The sequence below is a fragment of the Schistocerca cancellata genome, chromosome 4 (genome assembly GCF_023864275.1).
Source record: "Schistocerca cancellata isolate TAMUIC-IGC-003103 chromosome 4, iqSchCanc2.1, whole genome shotgun sequence".
NCBI classification, from domain to species: Eukaryota; Metazoa; Arthropoda; class Insecta; order Orthoptera; family Acrididae; genus Schistocerca; species Schistocerca cancellata.
Window position 1 is genome coordinate 180,824,385 of NC_064629.1, and position 21,441 is coordinate 180,845,825.

The following is a 21,441-nucleotide window of genomic DNA, read 5'->3' on the forward strand; positions in this document are numbered from 1 at the left end:
CCAACAAACAAATGCTTGCATAAAGGATTGTGTACAGTAGATGTTATCAAAATACATAAAAATGTCATTTTTATCATTGAATCTATTTTGTTCTTAGCTCCCATAATAAGATGCATAGCTTTTCCTTCTTGGAGGATGAGCTGTTTCTCATCCTGTTGTTCTGACACTGTGGTCCTCTAAAATTTTTGTTTATGTAATTGTCTTTAGTCCACCACTGAAACAGTTGAGGTGTAAAACGCCTGCTGAGAAAAATCCACATAAAAAAAATCCTCCTTTATGCGAGCCTGTTAGTCATCTCTCTGTAGTTTGCTTATATCGTGTGATGTCTGGCACTGACATGGCACACACACCGCTGCCAGACACCGATGACAATAGTTTCCTTTGCTTGTCAACAACCATGTACTTATACAGCCCACAGAAACTCTCCAGTGCCCAACCATACATATTCAGTTGACTAACTGCTCTGTATTTTCCATATCTTTTAAATTTCATTTTGACAATCACTTCATGCTACTGTGATATTCACTGATACAACTCTCTCTGTAAAGTGACCTTGTCATCTAGTGAAAGACTTCTTATAAAAAGCAACGAAATGCTTTTTAATGGTTATTTCTATATCATTAGACTGATGTCATCATACACACCAATGATAATCACCTTGCAGAAGTGATTACAGCATGTTATCACCACTGGAATCACAGCAGCCACTGATTTGCAGCAAAACTGTCAATTTATTGAGCTTACTGAAAGCCTAATGCTGTACTGAGTAAACACATCCATTATGAATGCATCATGAATGCAGTTTCTTTAGATTTTTGACTTTGTGCAATGGTGCCAACTTGAGTCTATACAACAGTTAACTTTGATCATGAGCTTACAATCATTTCAGAAACTTTCATTGGAGTCTTATACTTTCTGCAAATTACCAGCACGTAAGAAATAGACACTTAAACGTAGGACCTCACCCATACCAAACAAATCTGTGTTTTGTAAATCAGAAGAATCAAAGAGAAGGTCCAAAGTACTTAAAAAAGATCTTATTACACAGTTCTGTCACATTAATGTGACCACTTGTAAAAAGACTGAATAAGCATATTTTGCAGTGCGGACATGCAGAGAGAGAGAGAGAGAGAGAGAGAGAGAGAGAGAGAGAGAGTCAACGAGGTTCTGAAAGGTACCAACAGCAATGTGGAGCAGTGCCAACTACAATGCTGTGGCCAGCTGTGCTAGATTTCACTGTTAAGGATTTACGACGCAAATAGCCTGATCGTGGTGGTCCCACAGATTCTCAAATGGGTTTAAATCTAGGGGTCGGGCAGAGGGTGGGGGGTCACCAGGGGACTACGGTAAACTCATCCTGATGCTCTTCAAACCACACATGTACCTGCAAGCTGTGTGACATGTTGCATTGTCCTTCTGGCTGATGCCACCCCACTGAGGAGAAACAAACTGCATGTAGGAGTGGACACGGTCCCCAAGGATAGACGCATACTTGCCTTGATCCATTGTGCCTTCCAGACATACGAGATCACCCACAGAATGCCACAGAAACATCACCCAGACCATAATGTTCTCCCCCCTGGCCTGGATCCTTCCAACAATTGTTGCAGGGCTGTACACGTCAAAGGCCATCAGTCTGATGGAATGCAGAATGTGGTTCATCTGAAAAGGTCACTTGTCACCACTTACTGGATGCCCAGTTGCAGTACTGATGTGCAAATTCCAGCCTCCATCACCAATAAACAGCAGTCAGCATGGTTGCGTAAACCAGGTACCTTCTACAGAGGCCCATACACAGCAACAGTCAGGGGACGGTCATTGAAGAGCCATGGCTGGTAGCCCCTTGGTTCATCTGGGCAGTCAGTAGCTGAACATACTATTTTAGAGGTCAGGCAACCGCAGCCAAAATTCCACACGGTGAATAAAATCTTCTGCACTGGCTGTTAAAATACTCTTATAAGTCACTACCAGTTTCATATAAGTAAAGCTGCATCTCTGGCTGTTTAAAAAACCTGAAGATGGCTCTCTACTGATACAAAAGCAGTAGTGACTTTTTATTAAATGTATTTTAACAACCAGTGTGGAAGATTTGTTTTATCAGTTGAATGGTTGGTTGGTTGGATTGTTAAAGGGACTAAACTACTAGGTCATCACACCCTTTATCCTCTATATGACTGCAGATCAGAGAGAGCATACCGTGCAAAACCCAGAGGCGAAACCCCAAGGTCTAAATGTCCTCTCGGGCCCAGCATGGTACCGAGAGAATGCACAATAACCATGGGGCATAGGGGAATGGTAACTAGTGAATCTTGTTTCATGTAGAGCAACGCAAACTAGTGAATCTTGTTTCATGTAGAGCAACGCAAATTGTGGAAGAGGAGGAAATAAGGTGTTGCAGTTCCAGCAGGTAACAACCACTACACTTCCACTGAACGATCATGTTATGGATGTCCAACTTAGGCGTGAAGAGGCCAGGAGGACCAAACATGCCGCAAGATCACTGCCTGTCACCAGTGGGAATAAAATGACGTTAATGACTACTGGTTCAGAATTCAACAGCATGGGGGGCGGGGGGGTGGTGTAGGAGGGGGCGGGGGATCTGATACCTCTGGGGTCACCACCATTAGTCTAGTCTTGTCCCACTCCCACTCCCAATCCTCCTCCCGCTCCTGCTCTTCTTCCACCACCACCACCACCACCACCACCACCACCACCACCACCACCACCACTAGGACATAAGGTTTCATGTGGGAAGTAGGGTTCCATGTCAGACCTGTATACCACTACTTTAATGACACTAACTGTTTCGGGGAGGAGAATTCCTTCAAAGGCTAAGATAAAAGCATACCTGTTCAAGTGTCCAGACATCCAGATATTTTTCGTTTAATAGCACCATTTTTTAACAGAGTGACTGAATGGTTATGCGTAGTCCTTTATCACACACAGTTGCCAATTTATTTATGGAGGACTTTGAGGATACAGCACTGAGGACTTCAGTTTTGCAAACAACATGCTTCTGGAGCAGGGTGTATACAGGGACAAGGAAAAAAAATTCCCGGATTATTCCCGGATTTCTCCCGGATATCCCGTTTAAAAAATATGCTTTTTCCCGGGCGACCTACTGTCACTTAGCACAGAAAAAGTTCCCTCGGAACTGTAAAACTTATCAATCCTTTGAATGGTTAACGTTTTATATAATCGCATAGAACTTCCCGGAAAAAAAAGAAAAGACGGAGCAGAGAAGTTTTGGAAATACCTTTGATTTGCAGCAACATATACGCTGCATATTTTCGTATTACGAAAGTATAAATTCGAATTGCACCAAACACAGCTTGTTAGTTTCCGGAGCGTTGCAAGCGAGGTTGTGATGTCCTTTTGTAAGCGAGTCATATCTCAAGCCACGAGATCTCGCCAACCGATGACAGCAGCTATTCAGAGCATAGGACACGTGTTATAGTCAGCCACTAGCAAGATTACTGGTTACATAGCGCGAACACACAAGAGGAAAAGTTAACGGTTTACATTAATGTACACAGTACCGTATATCTACAAGAAAAGCTAAGCTTTCACATGTAATATTGGTCTTTTTTTGGTGTGATATACTTTAAGATACATCACACAAATGTGCCAGTAAATTTAAAATTGTGACATAAATGCCTCGGCTCGAAATTCTTGAAGTCGCTGGTCCTCAAACTGTTCAGTTTCGAACGCTCTGTGATTTAGATATCCATCCCACTTTCACACACGTAACATAATTCATCTTGCGTATAAAGAAATTTACTTTGAAAGTAACGCTTTTCTAACCACCGTTCGCAATACTGTTAGTTATAGGTTCGATTTACCAGTTGCCAGAGAGCGCCAAAAACGAATTATTGTGCGTGTGCACCTGCAGTGGTGTAGGAAGCCCGCATGTTCGTGTGTATAAAGCACTAAGAGAGCTTACACCACACCATAAAAAAAACCAGGGCATCAGAGGATACTCCAAAAAGCATCAAAATTTCGTGAACCATACTAAAATGCATAATTCGGCTTGAAGTGCAAATTTGCTTTTTCCAGATTCACAATGAAGTAGGTCCCTTCTGATATTAAGCTTTTCAGTGTGGTTTTTGGGATGTAAATTTTCTTGGTGTACCAGTACTCTACGATCTCATGTTTGGTTCTTTATTATGGCATAATGCCATACATGGCAGAAGATGATAACGTGCACTTGAAATTCACCGAACAGTTGGAAGTACCCAAAATTGTTAAATGAAACACTTCGTTTCAAATAAAATGTTTGCCTCAGCGGAATTTCTTTAGCAAACCTGCAAAAATAACTTCATTCTTCTGCAAGGCGATTAATGCTTGACTGCTACTAACTTGGAAAGAAAATAAAATCAGAAACTGAAATTAATAATATATTTTTGCCCTCTGTAATTATGTGAATATATTTTAATTCACTTGATAGCTCCCGGCCACAGAAATCCGTTTTGTTTTCATTTGACGTGGGAGCTGCACACGAAGAAAAGCAGCGGAATCACTTAACGTAAACACGGGTCACGTGGAGAGTAACCCCCTCCCCACTACAACTCAGACAACTCTGTGCAAGCGCGAATCTGGCAGCTAGGCCGCGTGAGAAAAATTTTTCTCGTTTGCATCTGGCTGCTTGCTGCTACTACCGATGCAGCTAACAGCCAAACTTCAAGAAGCGGGAAGCGGGAGAAGGTACTGCTTATACGCGAGTCAAATGCGCATGCGCAACAGACCGCTGGCAACTGGTCAAACGAACCTAATGTGAGCAGTTGTGACGTCATGCTCATGGCAAGCAGTTTATTGTTACGAAGAATTACAGTCTGCGCCCTACGGCCTTTAACATATTTTTGCTATCTGTAGACGCTTGTGCGTGCACGGTGTTTTGTTGTCGTAAAATGCACATTTCCTTTGCCACTACAGTTTTATTTTTTTCCCTCTCGTTTATATTTTATTGCTGCAGTATCATTCTCCAGTAGCAGGATACAATAACATTCTTTGCTAGAGAATCAATCCTGCAGTCAAAATTACAAAAATGTAACTGAAAGCTAAAACAATGAAAAATTCCCGGAATTCCGAAAAATTCCCGGGTTTTTCCCGGTTTTCTCCCGGATGAAAAAATTCCCGGGTTTTTCCCGGAATTCCCGGTTGTCCCGGGTCGTATACACCCTGTGGAGGTACATGAACAATACCTGGGTTTTTGTCTGGTCACATGGACATGATGTTCAACAGACTTTTAGAGAACCACTACTGTCTTCATCTGAGCATTAAATTTAGCATGGAAGTTGAAAGTGATGGGATGCTTACAATAAGCGAGATTGAACTTTGGGAAATAGTATTTACCTAAAGCCGACTCGCACCAATTGGTATCTGCATGCTAAGAGTTACCATCCACCATATCAATGCAGCCGTGTCCTTAAGATTCTGGTACACAAATAGTATGCCATTTCAGACACGCGCAATTTAATGCAAGAATTTGCACGTCTGATAGCTGTTTCTAAGGAAATTGGAAAGTCTTAGAAGCAGATTCATTTGGCTAGGGAGTTTGGACCCTCTCCAGAGGTACACTACGAAGAGACTAGATCTGTGGCCTTTATTCCTTGTGCTGTGGGCATATAATTTAAGACTGGAAGAACTTTAAGTAGTTTTAACATTAGTAGTGTGTTCTGCCCACTTTGCTAGATTATATGTGGAAGATGATTTGGGGCTTAGGAAGCCTGGAATATATAAAATTGTATCAGTGTGAGAAGGTTTACATCTGTTGTTTGATTCGCATACTACAGGACAAGTCCATGGAACATAGCCATCATACAAGGCTACAACAGCTTAAAAAATCGGGGAGGGGGAGAGGCAGGAGGGAGGAGGGGTGTGTGGCTAGTGGCTCAAAGGGAGGCAGCCAGTTCACCGGTTAGGACTGCATGATGAAAGGGTGGCAGATATATGGGCTATGCATATGATGCACAATTTTAGTAGCCAGTGAGGAGGACTGCACACTGAAGGTGATGTGGGGACATGAGTTGTGTGGGGGCGACAGGAAGGAAGGAAGGAAGGAAGATTAAGGTTCAATGTCCCGTCGACATCAAGGTCATTAGAGATGGAACATAAACTCGGATTGTTTCAATGAGGGGTGAAAGAAATCAGCTGTGCCCTTTCAAAATAACTATCCTGGCATTTGCCTGGAGCAATTAGGGAAATAATGGAATACCTCAATCTGGACGGCCGGATGCAGGTTTCAACTGTCGTCCTCTTGAATGCAAGCCCAGTGTGCTAAACACTGCACCACCTTGGTTGGAGGGGGTGGGGGAGGAGGGGGTGTGGGGGTGTGACAGGATAGATGATGCGGAAACTATTAGGTGGAGGGTGTGGACGGGGACAGTGGGTTCCCCCGAGATTAAGACCAGGACGATTACAGGATCGTCGGACAAGTTTTAAGGATAACTCCCATCTGCTTAGTTCACAGAAGCTGGTAGTGCAGGGAAGGGTGCAAATGGCCCTGGTTGTGAAGCAACCACTGCAATGGAGCAGGTTGTTCTCAGTTGCAGGATGCACCACTGGGTGGTGCAGTATTTGTAGCAAAGTCAATATAGCATTTTGCTGCTTTCACAGGTTGCCAGGCCTCCAACGCGGTACAATAAGCCAGTGATATGACTAGAGTAGGAGGGGCTGAGTGGATTAGGCAGGTCTTTTACCTCAGTCTGCCACAGGGACTCCCACTCCCCACAGGGGCTGGGAGTCTGAGTGATATACGGATGGACCAGGATGTTGTGGAGGTTGTGTGGGTGATCAATATCTCACAATCCAAAAGTGTTTACATTCTACCAGAAATTTCCTACATTCATAATGTAGGAAATTTCTAATTTTGATTGGTCAGAACATGTTAAAAACAACATCTTCTCACGGAACCTCTTTTAAAAAAAGCAGGTCACCTTATATTCAACATTGTCTTATTATATTCAGATTCCAGTGTCATCTGAAGACCAAGGTGCCAAAGCAAGGTCAGTACCTCACTATATGACCAGAAGAAGAGAGAGTCACTTCGAGCCGCACTGGCGAACGAGTGACATCAACATAGTCACACCCACCAATGTTTTGCTGTGCCACTGTAACCACCGTTCTACTTACGGCTAAGCACAGTACCACTCATCCCAGTCCGCAATCATCAACTGAGAGGAAAGTGTCATCTTCTAATACACCAGCTATGAGATCAATGTACTACGCAGAAATCCACATGAAAGTAATTTTTAAATGTACTCCGAGTGAGCGACAGATTTTCTCTGAATCTAGTGATACATTAACATTAAGAGGCAGTTACAATTACTTCTGACATTCCTGTGGAAATGGATTGTACAAAATAAAGTAATTCTTCTTATGTATGTTATAATAAAGTGAACTAATACTTCGTGTGTTGTTGTATCCATTCGGTCTCCTCCCAGAACAAAGTAAAGAACTCACCTTTGCATCAACGAGTATATTTTCATCTGGTACGATGAGGGTAAACAAGGTTTTAAAGGAAATTAGTCCCTACTACCTAAATTAAACAATCTAAATAATATAAGTTAGAGGTTGAAGACAGAAATGACCACTTTACTCAAACAACTGAGCCACTGCACTGAGCATTTGTTTGCCACTACCACCACAAATTCATTGCTGGCAGAGGTGCATTGGATTGAAGTCTCTTGCTGAGAAAACAGAAAATCTTGCTACATGATGCACAGAGTACTGGGGGGTGTGAGAAACATCAACACCACACACAGTAGTGTTCATCACCACTAACACAGATTTGTCACCATGAGGTGTGGAGCGAGATGAAGTCTCTTGCAGGGAAAACAAATTCTTACTGTGATGCACTGCAGGGATAGAGACAGCATGATGTGGCTGTATTTCAATACATTGAAACAGGTTTCTAAGAACGTACTCTGCACTGAGTACTGCACCATCTGAGGTGCAAAGTCTGTAGCCACGTGGCTCATCTGTCACACTGCACATGCGGGACCGAGCTCTGATGTTGTCGACGAGGAGAAGAAGAGAAGGAAACAAGATTATGTCGATGGAAGTGTCACTAGGAGTGAGGCTATTGTCTAGCTCAGATTAGCCAGCAACCATAGTAGCCAGGGTGTTTGGTCACACAGCAGAAACAGGAGCTTTGTCCAGCAATGGTCAGAGGCACACAAAGAAGGAACATCATTGGCTTTACAGATGATAAGAGCAAAAATAGGTGATTATGGAACAGGGCTGGACTGATATATATATATATACATATCTGTGTGTGTGTGTGTGTGTGTGTGTGTGTGTGTGTGTGTGTGTGTGTGTGTGTGTGTGTGTGTGTGTAAAAACTTAAGTTAATGAGGATAAGTATGAAGAACAAATCTGTAATGTTTGGATACAGCATTACTAGTGTCCTTCTTGACACAGTCAAGGTGGATAAATAACTGGTCGTAACACTGCGAAGTGATATGAAATTGAATGAGCATGTGAGAACTGGTAGGGAAGCCAAATGGTCAACTTTGGTTTATTGTGAGAATTTTGGGAAAAAGTGGCTCACCTGTAAAGGAGACCGCATATAGGATGCTGATGCAACCTATTCTTTAATGCCGAATGAGTGTTTGGGATCTGTACCAGGACGGATTGAAGGAAGACACTGAAGCAATTCAGAGACGGCTGCTAGATTTGTTAATGCTTCAAGAACTAAAATGGGAATCAATGGAGGGAAGGCGACATTCTTTACGAGAAACACTATTGAGAAAATTTATAGAACCAACATTTGAAGCTGACTGCCAAACAGTTCTACTGCCACCAACATACACTGTGCATAAGGACCACAAAAGATAAGATACAAGACATTAGGGCTCATACAGAGGCATATAGATAGTCTTTTTTCCCCTCAATCTATTTACGAGTGGAACAGGAAATGACTAGTAGTTGTACAGGGTACCCTCTGCCACACACCGTACAGCGGCTTGCGGAATATCCATGTAGATGTAGATGTATGCAGAGCAACTTCAAAGACTGCTGTAAATTTATGTCTGCACTGAATGAATTTCATATGTTTTCTGTCCAAAGTGTGGACTGTGGCATCCAATTTCTTCCAGACATCACTCTTCCTCTCATGGCACACATCTGCAACTGCACTGCATTTTGGTAACCATGCCTGCCGATAATGCCATGCCAATGAAGGCTGCAAAACCAACGGTCCTGGCACCCAGCGAACTGGTTACAGCGGCTGCCAACAGTGTATGCCCACGTCGTGTGTATTGGGAAGAGCCTTTCATTTCCAAAGCACAAAGTTAAGATGGCTGCCAACTCAAGTCACTTGTGTGTTTGTTTGCTTAAAAGTCTGACCTTCTGATATTCTGCCACACTTAGACATTTGCTCATTTAGGGGTATATCTTTCTCAGTTTGCACTCCCATCATATTAAGTGCACTGTTGACCATTCTGGCTCATGCACGGTTTTGTTTGGTCGTTAGAGCTCTCAGTATCAACAACCTGGTTGAACTCTGACATACTATGCCATTTTTTCCCAGTTTGCAAATTCATACCTTTTAACCCACACTCTGGTAGGAAGTTGTTAAAGTGGTGACAAGTCCGTTTCATGTGTGCATCAGTCGTGTTACACCATAACGGGTGATCAGGTTATGGAGTTATGTCAGCAGTAGCAACAACTACAGCAACAACAAGCAGAGCTTCTGCAGTGTGACCATGTCAAAAGCAACTGCAGCAACAGGTGATACCAACTCCAGTTCCCCACTCTCCAGCTTTCGGACCATTTGATGTAGGTATGGAGAGGTGGGACAAAGCCCGACACATTTCTTGCTCTACTGCAAGGTAAGAAATGTTGCCGACTCTGTAAATATGAGTCCCTTTCTCCTTCCTTCTAGTTCCTTTCTTTATAATTTGGTGCAAAAGCTTTGTCCACGTAGGTACCCGACTTCACCGAAATTTGACGAGTCATGTACCACATTTTGAGGGTAAGTCTTATGTCGAAGCAGAAGGCCGCAAGAAAAATTGGTGATGAAAGCCAGTTATCAAGTCTTTCATGGGATGGAGACCAGAGTTACAGGGTTCATCTAGAGACTGTAAGTTTGATTGTAGTGAGTGTGGCTTATCTTACACCATTTTTTGACCCGAGATGTAATTATTCGATTAGCTCCAGACAAGTAACTTCAAGTTAAGGCCTTAAGATTTCATGACCTGTCTCTAGCTTATGTGGCACAGTTAACTGTTTATGGCAGTCCAGGAAGACTTTGTTAACGAGTGGCACATACTGGAAATGGGCTGTAGTTCTTCCCATAGTAAATCATCAGACAACACAGTGGCGTCTCGTTCTCTAGGGTCCGACATGCCCACGTCCACCTTCAGTTATTAAAAAGCAGTCTTGCCACTGCTGTCAAGCAACTTAATAAGGTAGATACCAGGAATCAGTTTTCCCCACCACCGCATCAGTCTTCACGTAAAAGGTGGAGCGATTATCGCAATTCCCAGTCAGGTACGGCAGATGGTAACGACTGCCCTCCTTCAGCATTGGGTAGTTCCTCAAATTGTAGGGCTCATCCCGGTTGGCATGACCGACCCTCAGCATTGCATAGTTCCTCAGATTGTAGGGCTCATCCAAGTTACACACCGCCCACAAGTATCAAAAATGTCTGTATTTAAATAACACTTGTTTCGAGTGTGAGTGCAGGGGACACATTGCTGTCATCTCAGCTATACTGTCTCACCTGCAATGTCGACCAGTTGTCTATTGACCCATTTGCCGTGCCGAGCTCACGTACCTGCCAAACAGGTCTTTTAAGTTTAGCTGCAACTGTCTATTTTGGAACACTCGGTTAAGTTTCAGCTCAATTACAGGGTTGCAGCCTCACCGGTCGATTTGGCTACGTATCCCGAGTTGGGTAGGCCAACATCACAAGCAGTTACAGAAAGAGTGGTTTCCTATAATCACCAACTAATTCTATCAAAGAGTGAACTGGTTGTGGCGGTAAAATACACTTTAACAATGCAGTACAAAGGAATTATCCGAATGGGATGGAAATTTGTAGACTTGATTTGTGTGTATAGACAAACAAATGATCACGGTTTCAGAAAACTTCGACAATTTATTTAAGAGAAACAGCTTCAAAAAATTGCGCAAGTCAATAAGGTGTTGGTTATGCAAGCAGTTACTTTGGCTTGGCATTGATTAACTGAGGTGTTGGATATCCTCCAAAGCTATATTGTGCCACATTCTGTGCAATTAGTGCGTTAGACTGTCAAAATACTGAGCTCGTTGGAGGGCCCTGCTCATAGTGCTCCAAATGCGCTCAACTGGGGAGAAATCCAGTGACCTTGCTGGCTGAGATCGGGTTTGGCAAGCACGAAACAAGCAGTAGAAACTCTCACCACATGCAGGCGGGTATTATATTGCTGAAATGTAAGTCCAGAATAGCTTGCCATTAAGGGCAACAAAACAGGGTGTAGAATATTGTCAATGTACTGCTGTGCTGTAAGGGTGATGCAGATGATGACCAAAAGGATTCTGCTATGAAAAGAAATGGCACCCCAGTCTCCAGATAAATCTTCGGCCTGGAATCTCACTGACTGGTGTAGAATTGCCTTTAACGATGAATTCCACTTCGAAATGAGCCCCCATCACCAGCGAAGATGAAGTTGGAGGCATCCCAAACAGAGATGGGATACCAAGCCGATTACCCACCACATGACCCTACAAGCAAGAATGGATTTTAATAGCAGGATTTCTTTGTTTGTCATTCACAGCAGCTTTACAGCACAGCTGTAAATTGATGACATTCTCATTCTGCCTCAGCATCTAATATTTTTGGACTGAACACTTAAAGCATTCGATTTCAAAGCTGCAGATCATGTTAATTTAGTGATAAACAGTTGTTTGAGCCCATGTTAGGTAAAGTGAGAGATTTTCTGGTTCACATTCAGCTTAAGCCACCTGCGACCTCAAAGTTTGGCCGTGCTAACCCTTTCCCATTTGCTATGAGATATGTAGTTAAAACTTAATTAGACAGACTACAGGAATTAGGGCTTATTTCACCTGTAGCATCGAGCCACTGAGCAACGCCATTGGTAGTGGTTAAAAAACTCAATGGAGCAATTCAGTTGTGTGGCAATTTTGAATCTACAATTAACACCCAGAGTGAGGGGGGACATTTATTCAATTGTTCATACTGAGGAGTTATTGGGGAGATTGGCTGTTGGGCAGAATTTTTTTAATATCGATCTGCAAGATGCCTATCTGCAGTTACCCCTCAATGCTGAGTCACAGCAATTGCTCATTATCAATATGCCATTTGGCTTATGTAAGTTTACCAGTTACCTTTTGGTGTTGCGTCAGCCCCTGGAATTATTCAGCATTTTATTGAGTAGAGAGTTTGTCATATCCTGAAGTGTGCAACTTATCTGGATGATTTAACTGTGACAGGTACCACAAGGGGATAATATTTGTAAAACTTACAGGCAGTGTTTCAGGCACTGGAGGACAGTGGTACGCATTGTTAAGTTAGGAAAGTGTACTTTTTTGCATCCACTGTCAAGTATTTAGGACATTTCTTAATTAAGGAGGGAATTAAAATCACTATGACCACGTCAAAGCAATTGCTCAGTTGCCCATTCCTCTGAACTTAAAGAAGCTGCAGTCATTCATTGGCAAGATCAACTATTACAATGAATTAATGCCAAATGCATTAGAGCTCTCTCAGCCTCTCAATCAACTTCGTACGAAAGGTGTGAAATTTGTTTGGTAAGATGCTTGTCAACGAGCTTTTTTGTGACAAACACTGTTTACACACTGCTCCTTTGATCGACAGAAAAGCTTAATACTGGCTGTCGACACATCACAATATGCGATTGGTGCCTTACCATCCCACAGAAATCCAGATAGATCAGAGCAACCAAATGCTTTCGCATCCAAGACTATCTTGCCCACCCAAACGGATCACTCCCAGATAGTGAGAGACACTAGCCATAGCCTATGGTGTTAAGAAGTTTCACTTTCTACTACATGGCTATAATTTCACTTTGTCACAGGTCATAAACTGATGGTATCATTAGCCAGACTTACTGACAAGACTGGTCAGAGACTACATCATTTTTATGATATTCATTTTTGAACCATCGCACAACATGCGAATGCTGGTTCATTGTCCATGTTGTCCACTGGTCCTGATGCGCGGAGTTTAATAGAGCTGAAACAGTTTGTTTTGAGCTTGACTATTCATTAAGACACAATCCTGCAAGATTTTCCCATCACCACCAAGGAAGTAGCAGCAGCCACAAGTCACAAATCAATGTTGCTGCAGTGGTTCAATCGGCATGGCTCGTGCACTCTCCTAAGGACACCCATCCCAATTTTCTGTCTTACTTCAGTATGAAACAGTGTCTTAATGTACGTCAGGGAGTGTTGTTGCCTACAATGAAGAATGACAAGTGCCACATTGTAGACCCAACTTCACTCTGTCCACGGGTCCTCCAGTTCTCACATTCTTCTCACTGGGGCACATTTCATTTGAAAGCATTAGCTTGACATCATGTACATCGGCCTGTGATAAGCACTCATATCAAATGTGCAGTGAGACATTGTCTCATCTTATCACAGAACCAGGTGGACCCTCCCAGAAAGCTTTTGTGGTGGCATCAACTGTCTCAGCCGTGGGATAGAGTGCATGTGGATGACACCAGTTCTTTTCGAGGGGAAATGTGGGTGACACTGGTGGACGCCCTGTCCAATATTCCCTATACAGCACAGGTGTCTACCACAATGGCAAGATCTACTATCAGGGCACTCCCAACTATATTTGCAACAAAGGGTGCATTAGTGATGCTGGTCTCTGATAATGGCCTCCAGTTTACAGCACCAGAGTTTCAGGCATCCTGTCGTCACAATGGTATCCGTCATCTAAACACCACTCCCTTCCACCCAGCTTGTAACTCCAAGGCAGAGTGGACAGTCAGATCGCTTAAGATCCAAATGTGATAGGTGGGGCAAACTAAGCCAGTAGGTGAGGCTCTTTCACATTTCTTGTGCCACATACCACACCACCCTGATAAATCAGTGTAGTCAGGTGGAGATGTTGCAGTGACAACAGCCCCACACATTGTTGGATCTCTTGCACCCTACCCCCAACGCCCAGTAGCCATATTTTATGCCCCACTTCCTGAAGGCTTTGTTGGTCTGGACTTGGGTACGGTTTTGACAGGTTAGCTCGCTGGTCATTAGAACTCACTGTTGACAACTTGGTTAGGCCCAGACGTAGTGTAGTGTTTTCCTCAAGTTTGTGAATTTATACTTTTTAACCCATATGCTAGGAAAGAGTTGCTAAATTTGTCTAACAGCCTTCACAGTCTCTCATAATACAGCTTCATTGGAGGCCATCCAATCTCGAGAGTCAGTCATTTTTGCCCTGTCAGTGCAGCACTACAACAGCAAGATCGTGCACTCAAATTTTGTGCTACATTTCAGCTGCATGGTTTAGTAAGAGGACACCAGACAAGTACAAGTAGAAAGCAACGGCAGCAAAACCCTCCTCAGTCTCATGATATGTAACTATAGCAACAAGGATGAAGCCAGTATAGCACTAATGTAAGAGTGGCACTTTTATTTCTAATATATGCATCTCTCATCATGAGGCTCATGCTTTCTCCGTTTCTGGTCTCTAATCTGTATACAGCTTTCCATCAACACCAAACATATATAAAAGTATAGATTTTAATGTATACGGCAAGTATCATGTCTCATTACACTCTAGCACATAAGCATATTTTTGATTGTTAGAATTATTTTATGTTATACTGGCACAAAACAATACCTCATGCTACACACCCGTGAGGAAACAGTAACAAACCTCTATTTCACGTGTAGTGTACTGCTGAACACGTATCCACAGAAAGGACCGTAAATTATTTAATAGTCCCATTCCTCCAGTCCCTCCACCTTGTAGAAACTTAAATGCTACATATGTTAATATATAGTCCCAACGAAACACAACAGGTTCGTCTGCCATGCTGTCAACTGCAACAAAAATCCCAACACACGATCTAATAAATATAGTACACAGTTAGTTCTTAATTTACTTGCTACACCATATTATGATACATGTGATGAAAATGACAACATGGTTTGAGGGACAGAAAATACTAACCTATTAATTTGCTGTAGATAGGGACATAGAGATTTATAATACGGCCTCCTGCTAGGAGTAGTAAGCAAAAAATTACTCTCAGTTCCAGCAGAATACTTTTCTTTGGCCATAAGAATGGGAAAAGTTTCTTTAGCTTACTCCAAAAATTCCTGAATGTGGAACCCTGAGAAGTGGTGTCATTTCCCTGTAAAAGTAAACATTTAATATTATTACAACAGTAATATTTCTTCTCATACATGCACTTACTTTCACTAAATCAAAGTTAAATCGCACAATAACCTACCATGGAGATACGTAGGTCATTGTGAGAATGCAGCTGAGAGTAACTTGATGGTGATAAAACACCTGGTGCACAGAACCCAAGAATAAAAAGTGCAAAACAGCCTGTGTACCTCAAACCAAATAAGACCAGCTCAATTTTCTCAGATAAACTGAAAATGAGAGGAAAAATGTCAATGTCATTGATATCATCATTCTGATAATTTCATAATCAAAAATATTCATAGTTTTCAAAATTTTCATTGTTGTCTACGAAGGTTTTTGTGGTATGTTAATGCAATGAAATCTCCACATGTTACTTGCTGTATAAGATCACATTGTAAGCGCAAGGTTCTGAAAATGCTCTTCTCTTGTGCCATCTTGTGACAAAGTCTGGGAAAGCAATTTTCAGAAAGGCGACACTATTGTGTGTGTGTGTGTGTGTGTGTGTGTGTGTGTGTGTGTGTGTGTGTGTGTGTGTGTGTGGCCTTCCCGAAAGTTTGTGCTCCCACTATAATCTTATGAGGCAAGAAACCTGTGTAGATTTTATTGCAATATTCAACCAATAATATGATTAAAATTGTGGCTTGTTGACCACTGATAAAAATGTGAAGGAATCGTCCACTCCAACAAATGTTAAGGTCTTTAGATGTGTGTGCAATCTCAATCTCACTCTCACTCCTCTCCCCCCCCCCCCCCCCTTTTCCACAATCGCCTCAAACCATTCTAAGAATCCACCTGAGGCTATATAAACCTGCTCCACATAGCACAGAGTCCAGCTCCTAATTTAGGTTATGATTACAACCCACAGTCTAATTCAGCACAGCAAATTCGTGCATCACTCTCAAACGTCAGTCTATTCAATTCACGTTAGTTATTGGCTGCAGTTTTAAAATTCAATCCCCTGTGGTGATTTTATTCTATATTTGTCTTATTGTAAAATTAAATGGTTGGTTTTAAAAGATAGACTGGAGTGTAGGCTTAAAGGTGTTGCAACAAAATCTTGCACTGGAAGTTCAAAGGTGGTTCACTAAGAAAATGTGGCATCACCCTCAAGGATTTCCGACAGACAGACTCAAGAAGGTGATGTAATGACTCCAAGCTTCCTGGTTTCAAGCAGTAAGATATCTAACGACTCCCTACATGTGAAAAAATTATAATGAATCTTTCATGATTTTCAGATTTGCAGCTCACTTCTCTGTGTGTTGTGTACTAAGCTACTTCTGAATAGTTCCATGGTGCCTGCTAAGACGTGCCGACGTTTAGAAATGGTGATGCGGGCTTCAAACCATAAGAGAGAGAGAGAGAGAGAGAGAGAGGACATAATCACATCAACACTTAAGACATGACAAAAACAATAAAACAATTATGGAAAGCATTAAGAGGAGGTGAACAACTGAATATTTCTATATAATTAATTCTTACATCTAAGGCATGGGAACTTACTTTGCGAAGTCAAACCACGAATCAAGTTTATGAATGTCAACAAATACAATATTTTCCTTCACGAATGTTAAACTCCAAAACAGCAGCAATGTAAGACTGTGGCCATACGGTGGAACTGATGGTAACAAGTAATTACGCTCATCCATGAGTAGGCGCAATGCAAAACCATATGTCACTACCGCAGAAACACAATTAAGGATCTGTAATAAAATAATATATAGTAAGTAATGTGGACTTGTGCATATATGCGAAAGAAATGGCCTGCCTTCCCCATAAGACTGTCCCAGACTTCAACTTCTAGATATTTCACATTGTACTTGTTCTCAGTCAGTTATCATTAATGTGTAATGGGACAATAGTCAGCCCTTCTAGCTACACGTACACAACAGACTGAAGGTGAACTACCAGTCCCTGCACCATGCACGACTTCTTGCATTTTTGCGCTCAAGATATAGAAGATAATGTGACTTTAATAAGGTTCATACAAAATGCAATGCCCAAAACATGAACACATCAGAAAAATCTACAAAAAGAACATGGTACAGAAACTGTTTCTTCAGAATGCATTTATGTGGTGAATAAATGCATTATTTTTATCATTTATTCACCATAATCAAACAGCACCTGTCAAGATAACTGATTTGAAACTACAAGCAACTTACAACATCTGAGTTCCCTGAGGTACAGATCATTTAGCATGACGCAGGAGGAACTTCAGCTTATCAACATCAAATCTACACTTACAGCACAAGAAGAAACAATTGTCTGCTAAGAAATTTGACAATACAGGTAATGCCATTTAAAATGCAACAGATTTTAACTGTATTCTCCCATTTCCGAATGGGTCCCAATTCTTTACGGTTCTCATGATAAACTATAAAACCCAAATAATTTTTTTTTTCTTTTAGGAGCAGAAACTTATGATTTAAAGTTGTCTAATTTCTATTAGTTATTTGGGAGATACATGTATATTCTCACATAAGCAGTGAAAAATACTTATTGGCCAGTTTCTGTGTTTTATGGTATCATTTTTTGTGCAAGTTATTTAGAATGCCACACAGTTCTTTCCCATTTCTCTTCGCAATGAAAAAGTGACGGCATAAACATTACCTATACAACTATACACAGCTTAATACTGGTACTATGTTACTCACATCCATTGAAATGGTGTAACATTTTCAACAAAACCAATTAAGATACAAAAAAGAAAGGCATTGTTGGCTGAAAGTGCCCAAAGAGTTGGCCAACTGCTTTAATGGAAACTGTTTTCTTGCTCCACACTCAATAGCCCCTTTCTGTGCAGTGTATGAGAATCGTGTCTGAAGTGTAAATGTTGGCTATAGGTGACTAACATATGTATGCAGTGTGGTGTCACGTTTATGTTGCCTGGTGACAAGAAAAGGGAGACGGTGAAAACTGGTACCAACATACAGCCTAGGCCTCGCTAACAGAACTGAGGGGACCACTTTGTGTAACATCCCCATGCAACAGATGGATCACTATCAACAGGCACACATGGTCTCATTCCATGAGACACTTCAGAGAGGTTTTAAATTCAAACACTGGCACAAAGTATGCTTATCAGAAACTTTATCCCACCAACTCTGTTCTGCTCGGTGGCAAAATAATGATGGTGAAAATGTTTTCCACCATCATAATTTGACCTAGCTACTTAAAGGTCAGGCACCACCACAAAACCCACAAAGTATAGTTTGAGTTAAGTAATATTTACTGGAACGTAGGTACTGACATTCATTTAAACAACAACATGAAGTCATATAGTTAATGAACATGTTTCTACTTTCACTGTCTGGTTAAAACAACTTACAATTTAAGTACTAAATTGTGTGTAATATTATACACAACGTTCCATTTTAATTTATTTAAAAAATGTAACTTCCTCTCTGTGGTATCCCGTGCTATCAATATATCCTGCGCTATCAATACCACACTCCACCAGCCCACATCTAGAAGTTGGCAGTAACTCATGTGACTGCAGTGCCAACATGTGGCCAACTCTTGAGGCACACCTTCAGTGTCACCACAGAGCTGACGAAAAGGATGCCTCACCGAATTCCGTATCATCTGTTCGTCAAGTTCTGCCTGTCTAGTGTAAACGTTGCCAGTTAGCCTCTGCAGATATTGTAGCTATCTAAATGGCATTTCTTGATGACTCTCTTTGTACTGTGCTCTGGACTTGCTGTTATTCAAGGTCAGTAAAAGAAGTGAAACACTACAGGTGCAGCCCATTATTCAGCTCTCTATCTTGGAACCCACCCACTCCTTTGCATCCACCATCCAGACAACCAAACATCTGGAAATGGAAAACTACATTTGGTCACTACCAAGTTCTACTTCTCACTGTACAAACAACTGGCACAAGTATTAATTGTGTGTATTTCTTTCAGAACACTGGGCCTTCAACTGACTGCTTTTTTTGTGCTTTTCAGAGGGTGTTCTTTCTAGTGACACTAATCCATGCTTTCTTTAGTGGTTGTGCTCTAATTGCAAGCATTATTTTTGTATGTTTCATCATGACCAGTCATGCGCAAGCACTGTCAGCATCTCAGACTGTCCAGATGCAGCAACTCATGGAAATGACAACTGAACTGCTGTGCAAGCAAGCTTAACGGCACCACCACCACCACCACCACCACCACCACCACCACCACCACCACCAGCTGTTTCCATACTGCCATTCTGAGTACTTGATTCTACACAAGAGTAACGGCTGGAGTACCACACACAGCACGCCTCCGAGTTCATGGTGCATCACGCAGAAAGGACAGCCTCAGCTGCCTTCAACTCCTTCCCACCAGTGCTGGATGGGAGCCACAGATGTGAACATAGTACCATTGCCATTGTTGCAGTGTTAGGAACACCAGCAGTGGGAAGTGCCCCCCCCCCCCCCCCTTTCACCTTGCCATCTTCTGGTGGGCCGCCGTGGAACTTCCAGTTGCTACTGCACCTCCATCAGTGAAAGAAGATGCTCTTTCCCTGGACATGGGTCTGCACCCTATAGCCCATTTTTTGGCTGATGTTTCCAGCTATTGGCAAGACAAATATTGGGCTGTGGGCAAGAAAAAGTTCCGGCTCCTGACTCCTCAGTGGAGCCGTCCTAAAGGATGCTGCACCAGTATCCAGTTAGTCTGACAGTGAGTTCTGCCTGTCTAGTCTCAGTGTTGTCCATTAGCCTCTGTGGACATCGAACCAGCCTATCTCAAGGAATTTCCTTGGATCGTGGTCTGGGCTTGCTGTTATTAAAGTTAAGTGAAATAGGTTTCTTAAACACTGTGTGTGTATCTCAATATTCTGCTCTGTCTTATAACCTACCAACCCCTGGACATCCACCAAGAGGATGAACAAACATAGTCATTGTGTTAATACACGCAATAAGAAGTTAAATAAGTACTGCGAGAGAGTGATGTGGATGGTGTCTCTTATAAATTTCAAGATATGCTAACACAAGATACAAATAGCTCAAAAACTGGGATACTCACCATATATCCATATATGCAACCATCATTTATTACAGTGGCTTGTAAACCAAATCGAGTTATTGCCAATACTGGCAAAAACAACATTAACAAAATCTGAATTACAAACAACTTGGACTTCGGAAGCAGTGCTGATTCCACCAGTGTTCCATAACGTCTGTACAGTCTCAGTCGCCATCCTCCTAGTAATAAAACCAGTCCACTGATAACACAACTTGCAACTGTTTCTGTGAAACATGGTGACAGACCAGGGTGGAGCCATACTTGGCTTAGAGTAATATTTGGTGGGCAGTACAACATTCCGATCTTCGTTTATGCCTCAGCTATTATTATCTGAAAAAAATTATAGATCATAAAAAAATAAACAAGATCACAATTTCTACAATTACCACAACTAAGTTTCAAATGTTAAGAGACAGTTATAGAAAGACAAGAATGGGGAAACAACCTGACACCTTTCTATAGGCACTGTCCTGGTACTTGCTTAATCTGTTTACAGAAACCATGAAAAACCTAAATCAAGCAGGACATTTGAACACTGTTGTACGAAGTACCACAATGTACAGTTCACAGAGAGGGGGGAGGGAGGAAAGGGGGAGAGGAAGGGGGGGAAGGGGGGAAAGGGGGGAGAGGAAGGGGGGGGAGGGTGGAGGGGGAAACTCATTTTGTACATATTTACTTGGCGTTTTTCTTTTTGCTTTATGTGTTACAAATATATTAAATGAAATTGTATGTTCTGTCCCAGCTGAAAAATAAAATTACATCGATTAAAATCCAACATGTCAATAGTGTGCTAGAGAAGAGCAAACCATCATATGGCAGTAAATGCATTCATTCATTCATGCCCAAAGGAACAGACACTGCTGACAACTAACAGTCGTATTAAATTACGAGATGTATTCGCAAATTGTGAATACGATTGTACGACTATATGATTTACTCGTAATATATGAAAATTTGTGCCGGGCCGCAACCCGAACCTGGTTTTCCCATTTTACGCAAGCTGTCACTCTACCTACCTCAGCAAAAACTTGGTGCCTAATTCTGATAGTACACAGTTATGACCTTCTGGAAGAACAGATTTTA

The 21,441-nt window shown here is 41.9% G+C and overlaps 1 protein-coding gene across 4 annotated transcripts in view; it reads right to left on the reverse strand.

The window, feature by feature from the left end:
* The window catches only part of LOC126183663 (ATP-binding cassette sub-family B member 6), a 161,781-nt gene that overhangs the window by 128,289 nt on the left and 12,051 nt on the right, over positions 1-21,441 (reverse strand). For all 4 annotated transcript variants that reach the window (XM_049925815.1, XM_049925814.1, XM_049925812.1 and 1 more), the window contains exons 2-6: positions 20,359-20,688; positions 16,859-17,058; positions 15,438-15,585; positions 15,155-15,338; positions 14,858-15,024 (exon numbers count right to left, since the gene is read on the reverse strand). In XM_049925815.1, the coding sequence (XP_049781772.1) occupies positions 14,858-15,024; positions 15,155-15,338; positions 15,438-15,585; positions 16,859-17,058; positions 20,359-20,655 (996 nt within the window). In that variant the 5' untranslated portion in view covers positions 20,656-20,688. The remainder of the gene's footprint in view (positions 1-14,857; positions 15,025-15,154; positions 15,339-15,437; positions 15,586-16,858; positions 17,059-20,358; positions 20,689-21,441) is intronic.